Raw genomic sequence first — 19487 nt, 5'->3', positions numbered from 1 at the left:
GACTTTTTTTTCTAATAAACCTTCGACTTTATTCTCGTAAATTCATGACTTTATTCTCGAAAATCAGATTTATTTTTAATATATATATATATATATATATATATATATATACACACACACATATAAAGGAAATAACTAATATCACACTAATGGCAACAGTTATAAGACTTGAAGCAACAGTGACATCAAAATTTGTGAAACACTACGCACGTGAAATAATAGACCACACACAATATACACATATACACAAAAAATAATAATGAATAAATAAAGTAAATTAAAAAATTTAAAAAAACAACACCAATCCAACAAAACAAATAGGGAACCTCTCAACAAAAAGCAAAATGCATTTCCAATAAAAGTTCTCCAGTAACTATTGCATTATCTGTTTTTTTTTTGTTTGTTTTTTTTTAATTGGAAGAACATTGCAATACATGGCATATAAATTACAGAGCAAATAAGTAATCTTTTTTTCATCCATTTTTCCCTCCCACCCCCGACAATAAAGGAAGTAACCAATAAAACAATAAATGTGATAAGACTTAAGGCAGTAATGACACCAAAATTAGAAAAACACTGGACACATGAAATAATAAACCATATACAATATTTACATAAACAAAAAACAAAATAATAAGAAAATAATAATAATAATAATAATACAAAATAATAGAGATAAAAAAACAACATAACAACGCCAATCCAACAAAACAAATAAGGATGCTCAGTCGTCACAGCCAGGCAAGGAGGTCAGAGATTCAATATGGTTTAGAAGAGGTTTCCAAGACTTTTAAAAAACATATATTATCTGTTTTTTTATTTAATTATAAGCTACAGGATCCATTCAGATGGAAAGTGCAAAACGCACAAACGTGTCTGTAGTGCACATTTGTGATCAATCAGAGAAAAAATAAAGATAAAAATAAAAATACAAATAAAAATACAAATACAAATAAAAAAAGCTGCACTCAATGTTGATTTGATTGTTGTTAGATTTTCGTTTTGTGTTTTACTTGTTTTTACTCCTGGAAACTATTTTATGTTAATCTATTGAAATGTGGTCACTATGGTAACGAAGCTTTCCCCTACGTCACTTCCGGCGGTATTCGGGACGCCAGGAAGTAGCAGAGTGTGCGTCCCTCGATGAATGAAACTGAACGGCGAACTTCATTCATTCATTCAACTTTCCCACGAAAATTTTACAGTGTTTGCCAACCACTACATGCTAGCTTGCTGCACCAGGTGAGGATACACAAACCCGTGTAGCTCAGCCAGCTAATGTGAGCTAGTTACCTGGCGTGTTTACATTGTTGCTAGCCAGAGTTAGCCATCTCATGCTAAAAATATCAACACCAGGGACTGTCAGAGTGGCTGCTCTGATTAGGTGGCATTTGGCCGTTGTGTCTTGAATTAGCCAGTCCAAACGACACATGCTAACAACAGGGATGTCATGTTTTGCTCTCTGTGTTTTATCATTAGCTACTTTCTGTGTTTGCTCAAGCTGCAGCCAGTTACAGTGTGGCATCCTGACACCTCTGCTGTTACTCTGCCTCTCTCTCTCTCTGCAAGGTGTACATGCTTGATACTGTAGCTGGACATATTTCTGCTTGTGCACTCGTCTGTGCATCCCTAAAACTCCAGCTGCAGTCGGGTGTGTTTATGTGTGTGAAGAGCCCGTGTGTGCCATGTCAGTATCAGTGATCATAAAGTGGGGAGGTCAGGAGTACTCCATCAGTTCTCTCTCTGAGGAGGACACAGTGATGGACCTGAAACAGTCCATTAAGACCTTGACTGGGGTGCTGCCAGAGAGACAGAAACTACTGGGACTCAAGGTCAAAGGTGAGAAGGCATCAGTCGTTCACTTATACCTGGTGGAGCTAGTGTAAATAATGCCATATGATATCCAAACTAGGTGGACCAGATCTTTATTTTCTTTGTGCCTTTGCATTATTGTTAACTGTATATAAAAGTCTCTTCTGAATGAAATAAGCTTCTGATCAAATAAACCCTCACCTACATCTCACCATGCTTTGGCTATGTTAATCCCCATTCATAATTAGCTGATGTTTTACATGTACAAACATGTCCATTCCTCAGTCTGTTACCTGCTTGAGTGTCTATTTTCTCCACCTGTCTGTAGTCTATACATTATTTCTATATAATGTGGGCTTCGTAGCTAAACGGATCTTCCTCCTTCTGTTCTTGCTCTCTTTCATTCCTGCCTCCAGGTAAACCTGCAGAGGATGAGGTGAAGCTGGGCTCCCTGAAGCTGAAGCCCAACACTAAGATCATGATGATGGGTACCAGAGAGGAGAGCCTGGTAGGTGGCGGGGTGATAGAGAAATTAAATTACTCCAAAGATATCTGGTTGGGACTAAGGACTAGTTGCCGAGTGACCGGCTAATTAGCAGTTTAATCAAACATGATAGAGTAGCATGGGCTGCACGGCAGTGCAGTGGTTAGCACTGGCGCCTCACAGCAAGAGGGTTGCAGGTTTGAATCTGGCTTGGGGCCCTTCTGTGTGAAGTTTGCATGTTCTCCCCTTGTTAGTGTGGGTTTTCTCCGGGTACTTCGGTTTCCTCCCACAGTCCAAAGACATGCATGTTAGGTTAATTGTTGACTCTAAATTGCCCGTAGGTGTGAATGTGAGTGTGAATGGTTGTTGTGTCAGCCCTGCGATAGGCTGGCGACCTGTCAAGGGTGTACCCCGCCTTCGCCCAATGTCAGCCGGGATCGGCTCCAGCCCCCCATGCGACCCCTAACGGGATAAGCGGTTGCAGATGATGGATGGATAGAGTAGCATTATATGCATGTTTTTTACTTGTTATTTAAGATTCTGGGTCACTAACTAGCTTTAATCTACTGGTCATTAAGTGGTTGATTAGGTGTGGTCCTGCTAGCTGTTGTCTACAGTGTTGTCATTTTAATATACTTATTTATTGTGTTGTGTTAAAAGTTCCCATTAGCCGTAGGGGTGTAAGAAAATATCGATACACTTCAGTATCACGATTTTATGTTTAGTGTTACAGAATCGATTCTCAAAAACACTGTATTGATTTTTAACTAATAGTTTACATGCAAAGATTCGTGGCAGACGGTGGCTCGGATTGTTGCGTTTAAACCCCTGATTACTAGATAGCAGTGTTGTAATCCATCTTCAGCCATATGACTCTTACACTCCAATGTAACCACAGGAAGTAGCAAAAGGCGCTCAGCTAACGTTTTTTTAAACTCAGAGTTTATGCATGTGGTGTGTTCTTTATAATCTGACAGTTTTCCTTACAGTATCGCAATATATTGAGTCGTAACCCCTGTATCATGATACGTATGGTATCGCCAGATTTTTGCCAATACACAGACCCACTTGGTTGACTGGTACATTTTAATTGTGCATGTTTTGTTTTGTGCAGGAAGAGGTTTTAGCCCCTCCCCCAGAGAACGATGACGTGGTCAATGATTTTGACATCGAAGAGGAGGTCATTGAAGTGGAGAACAGGTTCGATATTTTAATATGTGTCAGTGGCGTTACAGAAGCGAGATGGAATTTGTGCAGTGTGAGGAATATATATTTGTGTGTGTGTGTGTGTGTGTGTCTGAGAAACAAATGTTGTTCTATGTCTCTAGAGAGGAGAATCTGGCTAAGATCGCCCGCAGAGTGAAAGACTATAAGGTGGAGGAGATGAACCCTCCCAGAGAAGGCAAGAGGCTTCTGGTACTGGATGTGGACTACACACTGTTCGGTGGGTTACAGTGACACCAACATTTGTGTCTATAAGAATAAGACTGGGAAACCACTGACTGCATGGCTTAAATCACAGCATGCTAAAAGTAGACACTGTGTTTACTCTAACTGCACATTACTCAACATTTACTTTAAAGGAACAGTGTGTAACATTTAGGGGGATCTATTGGCAGAAATGGAATATAATATTAATAAGTATGTTTTCATTTGATACCGCCTACATACTGTACCTTTAATACTGTGTCTCCATTGTCTCTTCTCTTCATGTATATCTGTTATATATATATATATATATATATATATATATATATATATATATATATGAGCGAAGTTCATAGGGTTGACACTTTTACAAAGAAATATAAAATGTTGACGGATTGATACTGTATTTTCCTAGTCAGTAGAACAGGACGCTTTGCAAAGTATAAATCCATCACTGTTTGCCACCCATCAGTTGCTGGTTTAATCTCGGACACTATGCATTGATGTCTGCATCTGATGTGTGTTCAGATCACAAGTCGTGTGCAGAAACGGGTCAGGAGCTGATGAGACCGTACCTTCACGAGTTTCTGACGTCAGCCTACGAGGACTATGACATCGTCATCTGGTGTATGTACCTTGTCTTCTCTTCATAATGTCTAAATTGCATGTATTACTCTAGATGAGTAGGAGAATGTAGTTGTTGAAATATGTATGGCTGTTACTCAGCAATGTCTGCTTGTGGAATGTACATCTAACACGTGTGCTGTCTTTTTAACAAATTATTTTATTAGATACTAGTCACTGCTGCTGATTTTTATGATGTCTAAATATGATATGTATTAATTGTTAATATTTCAGCACTTTCATCCCAACAGTTTGGCCCACTTAGGCTATTACTTACTTCATTTTTTTGATTTTCTTTACCTCATGTTATTTGTGGACAATAAAGTAGTCTATTCTTTATCTCCTTAGCTGCTACAAGTATGAAATGGATTGATGCCAAAATGAAAGTAAGTGTTCCACTTTTGTTAATTTTTTTGTGTTGTTGCTCAATCTACTTACGCTACCATTACTGTACTTTACAATTTTTTGCCAAAAGGTGGCACTGTTATTCAATTTATAACCATTGGGATTTAGAGTGGAACTGAAGATAACACTACTGCCTGTTTGTGTGTGTGTGTAGGAGCTGGGTGTGACAGACAACCCTAACTACAAAATTACCTTCATGCTGGACAGTGCAGCAATGATCACGGTACATACCCCTAAGAGAGGGGTTGTGGAGGTTGGTACACACAGCGGATCATAAATGAAGATTATTGGCCTATTTCACCGCAACTAACAATTATTTACATTGTTGATTATTTTCTCGATTAATTGATTAGTTGTTCGATCTATAAAATGTCACAATCAGTGATTCCCAAAGCCCAAGATGACGTCCTCAAATGTCTTGTTTTGTCCACACCGCAAAGATATTCAGTTTACTGTCATAGAGGAGTAAAGAAACCAGAAAATATTCACATTTAAGAAGCGGGAGTCAGAGAATTTTTACTTTTTATTTCTTAAAAAATTGCTCAAAGCGATTAATCAATTATCAAAATCGTTGGCGATTAATTTAATAATTGACAACTACTCGATTAATTGTTGCAGCTCTAGCAGTTACACATATTACTGATGTAAACAAATCTTTCACAGCACAAGAAAGCATCCATATTTATTTTTAGTTGTTGTGTAGTTCGTTGATGCTTTTTTTGTGTCTTTTGTTTACCTTTCGATCATGGATTGTGTCTTTATTTGTGCTGAATCCAGGTGAAACCCCTGGGTGTAATATGGGGGAAGTACGGAGAATTTTACAACAGGAAGAACACCATCATGTTTGACGACATCGGACGAAACTTCCTCATGAACCCACAGAACGGACTAAAGGTACGCGGCCGGCCAGCATTACCGTCATTACCTCTGACCCTCACCTCCTCCTCCTCATCATTGTCAGCATTATGCACATGTTTTGCTGAATCCACTGAATTTTGTGTGTGTGTGTGTTAGATCCGACCCTTCATGAAGGCCCATCTCAACAGAGAGAAGGACAGGGAGCTCTATAAACTGGCTCAGTACCTCAAAGAAATCGCCAAGCTTGAGGACTACAGTGGACTCAACCACAAACACTGGGAGAGGTAGGCACACATAAAACCTATAGCAGTACATTTAGGAAGCTGGAATCAGAGAAGTTTGATTCTTTTTTCTTAAAAAAATTACTCAAACTCAAAATCAATCAATTATCATAATAATTGGCGATTAATTTAATAGTTGACAACTAATCGATTCATTTTTGCAGCTCTAATTATATGTACTGAATGTGTCTGTGTGTAGGTACCTATCTAAGAGGCAGCACCACTGAGGAGGGAGTGCATCCTCTGCAAAGTCTCCGACTGGATGCTACATCCCATCATCCAGTTCTCTCTCTCTCTCTCACACACACACACACACACACACACACACACACACTTGGCTATTACAAGCCCTTTATTACAAACCTTACTGCAAATCCTACACTAACCCTGCAGCCACCAACACTCAAAAGCTCAGGACTGAGATGGGCTTCCCAATTTATATCTTTGCATGTTCTCTCCCAAATCTCACACATTTTTTTTTTTTTTGGCATTCATCACAATAATAGCAGCAGTTACCACCCGTCTGTGTGGTAATCAAGATCTATCCCTAAGATTGAAGCCGCATGCCACCACGGGCCACAAACTTCTACAAACCTGCTTCAGTCAGGGGTCTAAAAATACATCCTGGAGCCCACCGTTAAATAGCACCTGAAGATATCTGAGACCCTTTCAACCTGCTTGGTCTTCCAGATGGGTTTACAGCACTTTCACATTGTAGGTGGTGTGAAGCTGCTTGTCTTTCACTAAAAAGTAGGCCTACTTTGCTCAAGCCTCTCTCTTGCTTTACCAAGCAAGTAAAAACAGGATACAAATATCATTTCATCGTGGTTAAGGTCAATAAAGTGGTGTCCCCCATCCCTGTACGAAGTGGAGATGTTGCCTATATTGCATAAACTAGACTGAGTTAACCATCGTAAAGCCAATTATGCTTAATTCTACCTGGAAGACGGATTGAAAATGATTAAATGTGAAATTCAACCAGAAATAATGTTTAACTAATTCAACAAATATGATTTTTACTTTAGTACATCTGGCAAGTTAATTCTGTGCATAGAGTGCTCCGGGGATGACGTATTTTTGTAGGCCAACCAGGAAGTTGGCATCACCCTGGTTCCCTCGGACAAAAAGCCAACGGGATTTCTCCATTGGGTTTTGGATTATTGCAGAAAAAAAGCTCTGTGGCGAACAAACGTTTATGATACTTACACGTTTTGTTCAGCGAGATAATCTCCACAAATGAACGGTACTTTTATGATTTTTAGAAGTGTGAATGCAAATCGCCAGAAGTAAAAAGCTAACGTTGGGCTATAAACAAACTACACTGCAGTCGCATGACTTCACGTCACCACCACTAAGCTAAAGGCTTAGTGACGTTTAGTAGTCTCATTTAACCACTTGTTAGCAAACAACAAGTAAAAGCTTCAAAATTGTGACTAAAAACCCGCTGACTTCCAGACGACGGAACCGGAAGTGCTAAATGCTAACTCATTTCTGGGTTTTTCAGACTCATTCCTGCACCACTCTATTGTAGTGAAGAATTAAAGAGGAAAATTGGAATGACAGACGGTGTTGAGAGCAATGGTCAAAGATACATCTAAGTCCATGATGTCTGCAACCTCCACTGTTTGACATGTAATAATATGCAATAATCCTCAGAGCTACTGTGACATTAGCGGCCGAGTTAAGTTCGGGACTGGTTGTAGCGCAAAATACTCTCATCAAAGCAGTCGACTCCTGTGCATGTTTTGGTGGAAAGCTTCCTGTATGCAGGCGTCACACTGTCTGACACAGACCTGTGGGCTGGAGGAGCTCGTACATGTACATACTGTGGAGGCACACACACGGTTAGCTGTCCATGGGTGGAGGGTGTGTCTTTTTTGTGTTTTTCTGTTCCACTATTACATGTCAGCTCTGTTACACTACTGGAAGCACACCCTCAGATACACTTTTTTTTTAATGCAGAATTCATTAGTTTGTGTTTTTGTTTAGAACTTTTATTGAACAGTTTAGGTATATCCAAATGTCGATGAACAAAGTGAGGACGAGGGACGATGTCGGGAATGCGAGAAACTGACTTCTTTTTTGGTAGCTGCTTCATTAATGAAATTAAAGTGTCTGTACTTATTGTCAACGTTGGATTTTAAGTTACGGATGAAGAAGGGGAAGTGTCAGGAGGGGAAAGGGGGAAGGTGTATCCCACCCTATGAACAAGTAGCACCTCTGAAGCTCTTGGAAACATCAGGGATGTGATTTTTTTTTCAGACTTTGTCAGGTTTACAGCTCTCTTGGACATTCAACTCCTTTTCATTTCTTTGAGCTCTGCCTTTTTGTGTTTTCCTCATCACATCCCTGACATCCTAGCTGTAAATATGACAATAAACCTTTTTTTGTACCTAAATTTTCTGCGTTGGTTGTCGTTCCTTAAGTCATTTAAAGGATAAGTGTGTAGCATTTAGGGGAACTATTGGCAGAAATAGAATCTTTAGTGTATAATCACCTGAAAATAAGAATTGTGTTTTCGTTAGTTTAGAATGAGCCGTTTATATCTAGATAAGGAGTGGGTCCTCTTCATTGAGCCAGACACCATGTTTCTACAGTAGCCCAGAATGGACAAACTAAATACTGGCTCTAGAGAGGGGCATTGGCATATTCATGTTTTCACGTCGGCCACCGTATAGTTCTCCTACACGCTTGGCACACGGGAGAAGTTTAAATTGGTTACATTCTGCAACCTCACCACTAGATGCCGCCAGATCCTACACACTGCTCCTTTAAAATAAGTAGTCAGAATATTGACATCTTTTACAATAATTAACACTGTATTTGAAATACATTTGAGATGTTATACAAAAAAAAAAATGCGAAAAGTGCATTATATGATGTTCATCAATTTATTAAGAAATGTTTCACACTTTAGCAACAATTCTGCAAGGACAGTTATAAATAAGAGTAACAAAGGGAATCAAGAAATGAGTTCAATCATTTTACAAATAATAATTTTAAAAATATACTTAAGTATAGAGATCACTTAAATTGGATGATCAATAAATACTGTACAGGTATACAAAATGTTGTTCTTGCATCCTTGTGTTCGTCCATCCTTTATGACTGCAGTCCAGTGATAGAATCTAGCAGCTCTCGGTGTGTTTATCCACTCTGGAGACAAGACGGGTTGGATCAGATCAATGTTGGTGGCATGACTTGGTATAATTTGAATAAATCATATACTCTTTTTGGTCTCATATACTCTAGTCAAAACAGTTCTTACTCCCACTGGTCCAGATAATATACTTACATGCATCGGCTCCAGTGGCTGAAAGGCCCGTTGGTGTATTTGTCCTGAGCTCGCACACAGAAAACATACTTAGGGGATTTGACGTTGACCTCATACTGAGTTTCCTGAGTGGTGTTCAGCTGCACAAGAGAAGAGACGACACGTTAAAGACAAAGAAATGTGGTGGGGATGCGCAATATATACAAGGCCCGATAAATTATTGGCTGATAATGGGAAGCCAAATTGCTTTGATTGGCTTAACAAGCTCTATCAACAGTAGGCGGCACATTTGTAAAGTTGGCTGTGGCTGAAGGAGAAGAAGAAGAAGTCGTCGTCGTCACCGGTGTGGATGTTTTTCTCAGTTTCAGAGGAAGACAACATGATTGCAATTTGCAATACGTGTGTTATATATATATATAAGTGTTTTATGCACTTTAGAAAACTTAAATAGACATTTGAAGTCAGAACTGTTCTTTGTATTTGTTGATGTCAGTTAGAGATGCTATGAAATATTAAATCATCCACCTTTGCTCACTAAATCTTAGTATTTCTCACCTTCAGGTGTGCATAAACTACAAGCTATGAACTTATTTTTAAAATATAACAAATGTGAAATCATCGGTTATCTTATCAGTATCGGCCATGAGAAGCAGGTATTTATCGGTTATTGGTATTTGCTGAAAAAAAAAAATCATATCATGCATCCATAAAATGTGGTTTAATGCATTACCATGATGTTGTTGGCACTGTCACAGGGATGTCCTTTCTGGACCACTTTGACCTGGAACTGCAGGCCAAAGAAGGTGCAGGGCTTCTCCCAGGATTCAGGGTAGCTCCAGCTGAATACATTCCCGTTACTGATGGTCAGGTTAGGGAGCGCTTCGGGCCTCACTGAAGAGGGCGAGGAGGGTGAAAAGGGGAGCATAACAACACAGTGAGGAAGATGTGGCAACAGGATCGCAACAGCAGGGAAATACTACAAAAATAGGAAATCTGTGACCACAGAGAGCCAGCAACACATGAGGTCACCATTTTTGACGGCTTTCGTCAGAAAATGTGACCCCACTGTACCTATCTTTTGATTTTCTTCTAGAGTTTTTTGAATATATCTTTAAAGTAAAAATATTAAAACACATTTATGTTTTTTAACAATTTAGTTTTCTGTGTTTTCTGTCACATATTTGCCTCATTTATTACACAGGTACAGCCTTACGAAAAAGTAGTATACTTGTACTTTATTTGATGAAGTAAAATTAAGTCAAGTTCAAGTATATCTTATATAGTAAGTATACTAATATCAGGGTACTAGTAATATACTACTTCAATACTTCTTGGAACTAAATTGGTCCACTTTTTATTTTATAAAAGTATACTTTTAAGTGTACTTTAAGTGTAAGAATAGTAAACTTTGAGTACACAACTAGTTTACATCTACCATGTATTTTGTACTGCAACTAGATTATGAGGTGAACTTTACTACACGTGATCTTGCTGTTAGATTACTAGTTATATACTTGTAGTCCACTTTTTAGTTTATGAAAATACATTCTCAGTAAACTTCTAGTTACTGACATCACTAGTTTATGCATTACATAAACAGACTTTTGCTATTTGACTTGATATTTTGTTATGAGATAAAAAAAATAAAAAAAAATAGTTTTTCTCACATGCCTCCATGGTGAATGGAGAATGCAAAAATGTAGAAAATTCTTGAAGATTTAAAGTAAATTAATATCAAAACATTAATTTACAAACTCTCACACCCTCTAATAGGCTACTCTATCAAAAAGTAAGCATAACCCAAGTATATTTAGGTGTTTCTGTATACTTGTCAGTAGAAGCCAAGTATACTTAAGTATAATTTTGTTAAGTATATCTCTGATAAGTACATAAAAAGTCAACTGAAATCATACTCTCTTATTTTAAGTTTAAAAGAATAGCACACTTGAATAATCTGGTGAGTGGGGTCACATTTCTCACATCTGACGACAGCCGTCAGAAATGGTGACCTCATGTGTTGCTGGCTCTCTGCGGTCACAGATTTCAGTGTAACACCGGTATGAGAAAAATAACATGTTTTTTTAACATTAAAAGGAACCCAAAATTCAAATATGCACCTGTAAATAAGCCTAAAAAAATTTGAAATACAATAACTCACCAATCTCTCTCAGGTAGAAAGCCTTTGTGTAGGCCTCGAGGCGAGAGTAGCTGTGTATGTAGATGGTGATGGAGATGCGGTGCTGTTCCTCTTTGTATGGGCAGCTGTTATCCTGGCAGCGAATCCCTGATCCATCAGCATTCAGCTCACAGGAAATATTCTCTAAATTCCTAGATTGGAGACAAACTGGTTGGTACAATGCTATCTAGAACAGGATGGATTTTAATGAGTACAGTGTGTGAGAAATTATGTTTTGCCCTCACCGTTCTGCCTTCACCAGGAGCACGGCGGCGCTGGATCTGGTCCTTGTTCTTCTCCAGCTGCAGTGGAAGGAGCCTTTATAGTTCGGTGCTGAACAGTGGATGTGACCTGGAGCAACAGAAAACACTGTCTGAGTCCCTCTCTTTGTGTTTAACGTTCTTGTGAACAATTCATCTTTACATTTTTCGGGTTTCAGAGAGCTTTATTTTGAAGGTCCCAGCATTTTGTTGCATCAAATCAGGCACGAAAAAACAATTCCTTATGGCACATGTTTTTCTTCAGTACAAACTGTTCCAAAGCTCCTTAGAGCTTTCACAGCTTTTTGCAATTTGTAAAAGGTGGCAAAAGATCTATGAAAAAATGTTTAATTTCTTCAGTAAAGCAAAAGAAAAAAGGGGCTTTTTATCTGGGAAACAGGATACTTTTGTGGACTAGAACTTAGGTGAATATGGTGAATGGGTGTGACATGAAGCCTGACATTGTGGTATGGTTTGTTTATGTTACAGCATCAAATTATATGACTTGAACAAAGACACTGTGTTGTCTATTTTTAATGTTTCCTCCCCTTCACTGTGTTGTCTCGTTCCTTTTCCCCATCATTCCTCTGCTCCTCCTTTCATCCACTTTCTTTCTACATGTACCCACCGTTCATCTTATCTTTTCAACGTTGTCTACTTCTGGGCAACAGCCTCTCTAGTCTATTTTTTCCCATCTTATCTCCCTCTCCCACCATCTCTCTTATCTACAGCTCTTCAGTGACATCAATCCAATGTCTCCTCCGGTGAAATACCTCTCGCCAGGTCCGATTACACAACAAATCTTTATCTTTCTCTCCATTTGTTTTTTCTGTCAGTGTGTGCCTTCTTTGTTCTTCTCCTCCCTCCTTCCCTCCATCTGTCTTATCTTACCCTTCTCAGGGGATTTTTCCTCCAGTATGACGGTCCTGTTGTCTGGGTCCAGTTGGATCAGGATCACAGTGTGGTTGAGGTATTCCCCGTCTGGACCGAGGTGACACGTGTAGTTTCCTCCAATCATCTCCTCCACCAGGACCTTCACCTGGTTCCCCTGCAGAGCTGGCTCCATGTCCTCGCCTGAGACAAGGACATAGGGCAATGTAACAATCAAAATCATGTTTTTAAAGATTCATTTAGTGTATCTGCACAGGCACTATTACAAGTAACAATGATAATAGAAGTAGTAAACTAAATTTTGGAGGAAAAACTGTCATGGACATTTTCAAAGCGGTCCCTTGACCTCTGACCTCAAGATATGTGAATGAAAATGGGTTCTATGGGTACCCACAAGTCTCCCCTTTACAGACATGCCCACTTTATGATAATCACATGCAGTTTGGGGCAAGTCATAGTCAAGTCAGCACACTGACACACTGACAGCTGTTGTTGCCTGTTGGGCTGCAGTTTGCCACGTTATGATTTGAGCATATTTGTTATGCTAAATGCAGTACCTGTGAGGGTTTCTGGACTATTTGTCATTGTTTTGTGTTGTTAATTGATTTCCAGTAATAAATATATACATACTTTTGCATAAAGCAAGCATATTTATCCACTCCCATGTTGATAAGAGTATTAAATACTTGAAAAATCTCCTTTTAAGGTACATTTTGAACAGATAAAAAAAATTGCGATTAATTGTGATTAATCATGCGGTTAAATATTTAAATCGACTGACAGCCCTGATTCCTAGTAGAAGTAAAAGTTGTATTACCGTCTTTCTTCCAAACCACAGGCTGGTTTTGGTACGCTTCTCCACAGCTCAGAGGAACATTCACCCTGGTGCCCAGACCATAAGGCACCCTCAGGACCAGAACTAGATCAGTAAGAGACAAGAAACACATTCACTCACACTGACTTGAATCAGCATTTACTGTATGTGAGGCAAAGAGACAAAAGGAGGAGTTACCAACCGTTATCCATTAGAGTCTCTATGTTGTCTTGGTCGCTGGCGTAGCACAGTCCAGCATACAGGACCATAAGGAACAATACACGCATCTGGAAGTAAGGACAACAAGTTCAAATAGCACAGGGACTGGAACCAAACTTGTATCATTGATTTATAATTAGGCTTTAATTTAGGGCTTGCACATAAACAGAGAAATATGGATGTGCTTAAAACTCTTTTTTTACAGTCCTATAAGGCTGAGACTCTTCAATATGATTGTTCAATAACAATAAAATCAACAGAACTGGAGACACTAACTGGTCTTTCACCAACAGTTTGTCATCCAACTGTAGGATCTTTCCCATATAGTTTACATTCTAAAAGGTACAAGTAAAGTCTTAATCTGAAAAGTAACTACAATCCTAGAATAAAAGCAATGGAGTAAAAAGTATGATATCTTTGTCTGAAATGTAGATGAGGATACGTCTCCCAAAATGGCAATACTCGAAATAAAGCAGTGGTTCCCAACCTTTTTGCCTTGTGAACCCATAAAAGCATCTCAAGATAACTTCTATTATGATTTGACGCTATATAAAAATAAATTGAATTGAATAATTCAATTTATCGTTGTTAAATTGTTACCGTTGTGTATATCTACAAGTTGTGACCAGTTCAACCAAACTTTCTTTGTTTCATTTTATTTTAGGATGCTGAAGAAGTAAAAATGATATTAAAAAAGTGTATACACATTTAATTTAAATTATTGTTATCTTATTTTATTGTTGGTCATTGGTGCTTTTTATATATAAACACCTATTTTTTCACTACTTGTGTCATAACTGTCTATTCCTCGCCTTTATTTGACCAGCGTTTTTGTCCTCGTTTCTAGCTGTTATTTCTATTCTGTATAAGTACATTGAGAGAGCTGCATAAAACTGGAGTCAAATTCCTTGTATATACTGTATGCTCTTGGCAAAATAAATCTGATTCTGAAAAATTAGCCAGTAATTTGTAGCAAAAAAGCCACAAAACAGCATAAAGATGTTTTATCTGCTTCCATCTCCGTTAAAGCAGATTCATCCTGCAACCTCTTCTTAGGAACCACTGAACTAAAGCATACAAGTACCTCTAAAGTGCATTTAAGTCATTTCTTTCAATGAAATTCTAACTTTAATAATGTTAGAAACAGGTGTTAACCTCAATATATAAGAATACATATCTGGTGAATAACATGTTGGAGAAAACAAACAAACAGGAGAGATAACAGAAAATGAGATCTTACCTTGACTGAACTGATGAGGATGCCAGAGAGGTGAGAAGGCTGATCTGAGTCTGTGTTCAGTTTGTCTGCATGAACTCAGCAGGCTGTATTTATGTATGACAGAAGCAGAAGGCAGAAAAACCCCTAGAAAGAGGAACTGCCTTGTGTGTGTGCGTGTTAGTGTGTGTGTGTGTGTGTGTGTGTGTGTGTGTGCAACGCTCCCATCATTCGGAAACACCAAAGGAAAATTTTTATTTTTTGTGATTGACCTTTTATTGAATTTAGGAATAAACACAAACATAAAACAATTAGTAAAGGACATTATTACAGGGGAAAATAGTGAAGTACAGCAATCAAAGACAGAGTCAGCGTAACGGTCAACAGGGTTTCTATTCATCCTAACTCAAAGTCTCACAAACAAAACAAAAAATCAAACTCCTTCAGGAGCCCTAACCCCATAAACTGGCAAACCAAAAAGTTAGCCGTGCCGCTAGAGGGCAAGATCCAGACCTGGCCAAGGTCGTCCACAAAGGCCCGGGTAAAGACGTCTTAAGGCTGGCCCACGCTAAAAGATTTTTCAAATCTTAACAGATGTTGAAAATGTGAGAGACCCCACACATAACGACATGTTATGTTCAATTTAACATTTTGTTCCTATGTGATGCGCAACGATTTGGCCAAAACAGCACACTAACAGATTCATTCATGAACAACAAGAGTCTCGACTGAAAAAAAAATGGAAATCTCGCAAAAATCACTCGTGATCAAACGTGACTTTAGTGTAAACAAACATGGCGGACCTATGGAAAGGAGGCTGGGTCACGCATCATCAACGTGTCATATCTTAGGGGGTACAACACATGCGCAGTAAAATCTGGCCTGCACTCGCCGAAATTGAGCCAATCGCAACGCACGACCGCAGCTTCAGTTACACTGCGCATGTGTTATACCCCACACCCCAAGACCCATGTCCGCATAGCATCAGTTGTCCTCGGGGTTCCTCACACACACAACAGGATATCTGATTGTAAATATTGAACATGTTTAATAAATGTAATGTAATGTAAAAAAGCACTCTTAACATACCTCACACCAGAGGAACATCTGGAAAGATAATCTACAGAACTATCAAACAATCGGGCCCAAAATCGGCTCGATTCTCGTGTAATGTGTGCCCGTCATTAGGCCTCACTCACAGCATGAGCCACACCAAATGAACTCTGCTGGCTGTCCTTATTTCTCCCCTGATAAGGAGATCAGCTCCAGGTGTTCGGCTTTCCACACCTGCTCCCAATTGGGGAGGGACTGTCACTGCCGGGACTGTCACCGGCAGTGATTGTAAGATGTAGTTGAACTTGGTGACTACATTCATCTTTAATACATTTGCCTTTGCCAAAGGACAATTTGTATGAATGAAGAAGCAAAGGACCAGATCAAAAATATTTCGTCAGTCACGCAGTCATGTGGTAGATGACAAATACAATTCATTATTTATTGTGAAATTGTGTGTTTGATTGTACGACCACACTGACCACTGTGGAGGAAGTCAGAAACAACAAAAGGGACAGAAACCTCCGAGGAAGGGAACTGGTTATCTCTAGTGTTTGCACATGACAGACAGCTTGTGATGGCTCGTCACTAAAACTAAACAGGTACGCTGGAAAACGGTCATGAGAGTTCTCAAGAACAAGAAAGCAAAAGTGTCGGTGACAACATCGCCATTGAGGTGGAAAGGACAATAGAGTCAGTGGGATGAAAAAATTGGGGTTTATTATAAGTGAAAAGTCACATGAAGGCTTTCTTGAATTATGTTTGTGAACAAAATGTTCTTTGACCCGAGTAGAAAAACCAAATGTGTAAATGGGAAGTTACCTGTGCAGATGATTTATGGAGGAGTTTCCATCATCATCATTAAGCTCCCATTTGAACCACTAACATTTAAATACGCCAGTGTAGGTGTGTCTGTAATGATAGCCAGCAGATCATTTCCTGTAAGTACACCTCTAACCTAATTATAGTTATAGAGGTTTCTTTTGATTCAACGTCGCTGTGCGCTTGTGAACAAAGGTAATAGATGACTATTGCTCCAGGTTGGTGTGCTTTGTGGTTTCAAAATAAAGTATAATATGTTTCTCAGAAATGAAGTGCGGCTTCATTTCTTCTTTGAGCCTACTTTGACACCATACACATGTCCCAAACTACAAACTTTATGACAATGAAAACTAATTATGAAATGTATTATGTAAGGGATAATGTACAGCAAGCCGGTCATTGTGGGATCCACCGCATCGCCCTGAAGGGGTTAATTTCACAACAATGACCCACTAGCTGTACATTATCCCGCTTATTACACGTCTACTTACTTAAGAAAGCAAAAATTTGACACAAAAAATGGTCCTCCAGAGTCCGAGATCAGAACTGCGGCCATAGCAACGGTCTGTTATACATAGCAACGGTCTGCTATAAAGAAATAATAGACCGCAGAGCGCCAATCAGAATCGAGTAGTCAACAAAGCCGTGTAATAATATATAATAATATATACATAAGACTTTATTAAACTTTATTAGAATCATCATATACATTCCGGTGTCTCACTCAAGGACACCTTGACATGCAGACAGTATAGGAACCAGGGATTGAACCACCAACCTTGACGGTTAAAGGTCAACCACTCTACCCGCTGAGCTGTAGCCGCCCCTATAGAATAATGTTGGGATGGTGCATGTGTCTCAAAACAGAGAAAATTTAATTTTGAGACTGTGACCTCGATCAGGTGTAATGTAGAAAAGGTATTTCCCCCTAAAAAACTGATATGAAGACTTGAGGTGCCATGCCACGCTGACCTTATCAAGTATCCACTTCCCCTCTGCCGACCACTCATGCACAGTGTGACCTTTCACGTTTCATAACATGAAAGTGGGTCATTAACTCTCATTCTTCCTCTCTACATTAATACTCAAGTGTTTAGTCTACGTGACCGACGGCAGCTAGTTTGTTAGCAGACAGGTTAGTTCCTTCCTCATTCCATCACCGGCTCAATGACGTTCGCATATTTCTTGGCTCAAGCTGGGAATGCCTGTTGGCAGCACTTCTTTCAAACACAATGCTCACAGTGGCTTCTTCTCTTTAGACGGCCTCTTTGCATCATAATGTTTTTTTTCAAAGAATTTTCCAGGTTCTGTCTGGCTGGAATGAGTAGATTTATAAGAAGGAAGTTGAAATACGGAGGAAATCAAAGGAAAAGGGAAGCAGATCTGCTGTAAAGTATTGCTGTGTTGAAAAAAAGAGACCTCTAAATCAGCTACTGTATGTCAAATTTAACATCCAACCGCATCATTTGTACGATCATTTCGCCCTCTGTACGATCAATTAATTTCCGGATGGTTCCAGCTCCTCTCACATGACCTCTTTCTAGCCAATCATGTTTGGTGTAGACTACGATGTTGATGACGGGCTGTCGTTCTCTCTCCCATTGCTCGACACTCATTTGCGAGAGTTTGCATGAGGGATTGCTCTGAATGCACTAGTAAACCCAGTCATTTATTAATTAATTAGCTTAGCGTATGGCCTTAACTGTTTTCATGCAGAAAATGAAAGGCTTCCAGTCGTTGTAATTTTTTTGTAAAAGTAGGCTATTACAAAAATTGTCAGACTGATGGACTTATTGACACACATCCACGCATCATAGCTACTGTACGTCAGTTTGCTTTTAAAAAAACAAACAAAAAAACGATGTGGGTAGATTCGTAGGCGTGTCAAAAAGTCATTTAAATACGTGTTTTGGTAAACCTAACACTTACGCCTATTTGTTCTTGTGGTTTTGACTCATGTTTTCCGCAAAATATGGTCATTTGAAGCCTGTCGTATGATAGTTTAACATTTCCAATCTGGCAACGCTGACGTCCAATTTTAGCCATATCTAAGTAAGTCGGCCAATATATCGATTTTAGACAGAACATAGTTTCACACCATTTCTCAGCCATATCATTAACATGTTTATATGCTTTAATGTTCAAAAAACGTTTTACTTTCCTCATACCGGCTGTGCTGCAGCACCTCTTTTCACGCTCTGTCGGAAACGCTCTGCTCTGATTGGTCAGCTGGCCCACTGTGGTGATTGGTCAACCAAACCAAACTCTTCAGACTCCACTCCAGCTCCGCTCTAACTAGCTTTGTTTGAGGGCATGACAAACTAGCCGCTAAGCAGGTATTATGCATATGTATTACTTGGTGACATCACCATGTTACAGAAGAAAAGGCGGGACTTCAAGCGAGGCGTTTCAGGCAGTTCAGGAGCAGTGTTTCTGTGGGGAGAGTAACTCCCTTTGGCGTGGACTTTGGACTTTGTAACTATGCAGACTTTTACATGAACAAAAAACTATGTAACACACTAAAGAAAAGGGGAAAGCACAAAAGCATAATAGGTCCTCTTTAATTAGTGAGTGATAGAGGTGCTGGTAGCTTGATATTTGATTTTGTTTTGGATCTATCACTCAAATACCCGTCCTAATGCCTAAATGTTGAAGTTGATCTAAAACCATTTATTGTTGTCTATAAGTACATAGATGGGCGTCTTCCCTCTATCTCAGCCCTTAACCTTTTCTACTTATTTAATTCTTTATATAATAGACTTGTTTTCTTTATGTAAAGTTTTTTTTTTTCCTACAAGTCTTTCTTTCTATATAAAAACGCTTTTGTTTCTAATATTTTTTCTCTAAAGTATTTTCCTAATATATTTCTA

The 19487-nt window shown here is 39.0% G+C and overlaps 3 protein-coding genes across 3 annotated transcripts in view; 1 reads left to right on the top strand and 2 right to left on the bottom strand.

Moving 5' to 3' along the window:
• The window catches only part of fgf13b (fibroblast growth factor 13b), a 260311-nt gene that overhangs the window by 65517 nt on the left and 175307 nt on the right, over positions 1-19487 (bottom strand). The gene's annotated exons all lie outside the window — the stretch shown is intronic.
• On the top strand, positions 1102-8290 carry ublcp1 (ubiquitin-like domain containing CTD phosphatase 1). Its single transcript, XM_074610926.1, has 11 exons — positions 1102-1242; positions 1570-1839; positions 2229-2320; positions 3411-3496; positions 3625-3740; positions 4253-4351; positions 4697-4734; positions 4908-5006; positions 5531-5647; positions 5768-5895; positions 6092-8290. The coding sequence occupies exons 2-11, from the start codon at positions 1686-1688 to the stop codon at positions 6117-6119; spliced, it is 957 nt and encodes a 318-aa protein (XP_074467027.1). The 5' UTR covers positions 1102-1242; positions 1570-1685; the 3' UTR covers positions 6120-8290.
• il12bb (interleukin 12B, b) lies at positions 8507-14825 on the bottom strand. The gene is made up of 9 exons (XM_074610925.1): positions 14767-14825; positions 13510-13594; positions 13311-13412; positions 12494-12676; positions 11588-11693; positions 11325-11494; positions 9897-10057; positions 9188-9306; positions 8507-9048 (listed from the first exon to the last, which is right to left on the bottom strand). Exons 2-9 carry the CDS (start codon positions 13592-13594, stop codon positions 9021-9023), a joined length of 954 nt encoding a protein of 317 aa, XP_074467026.1. The 5' UTR covers positions 14767-14825; the 3' UTR covers positions 8507-9020.

The sequence above is a fragment of the Sebastes fasciatus genome, chromosome 16 (assembly GCF_043250625.1).
Source record: "Sebastes fasciatus isolate fSebFas1 chromosome 16, fSebFas1.pri, whole genome shotgun sequence".
In the NCBI taxonomy this organism is placed as follows: Eukaryota; Metazoa; Chordata; class Actinopteri; order Perciformes; family Sebastidae; genus Sebastes; species Sebastes fasciatus.
Note: the sequence above shows the minus strand (reverse complement) of the source record. Positions and strands in the feature narration are given on the sequence as shown.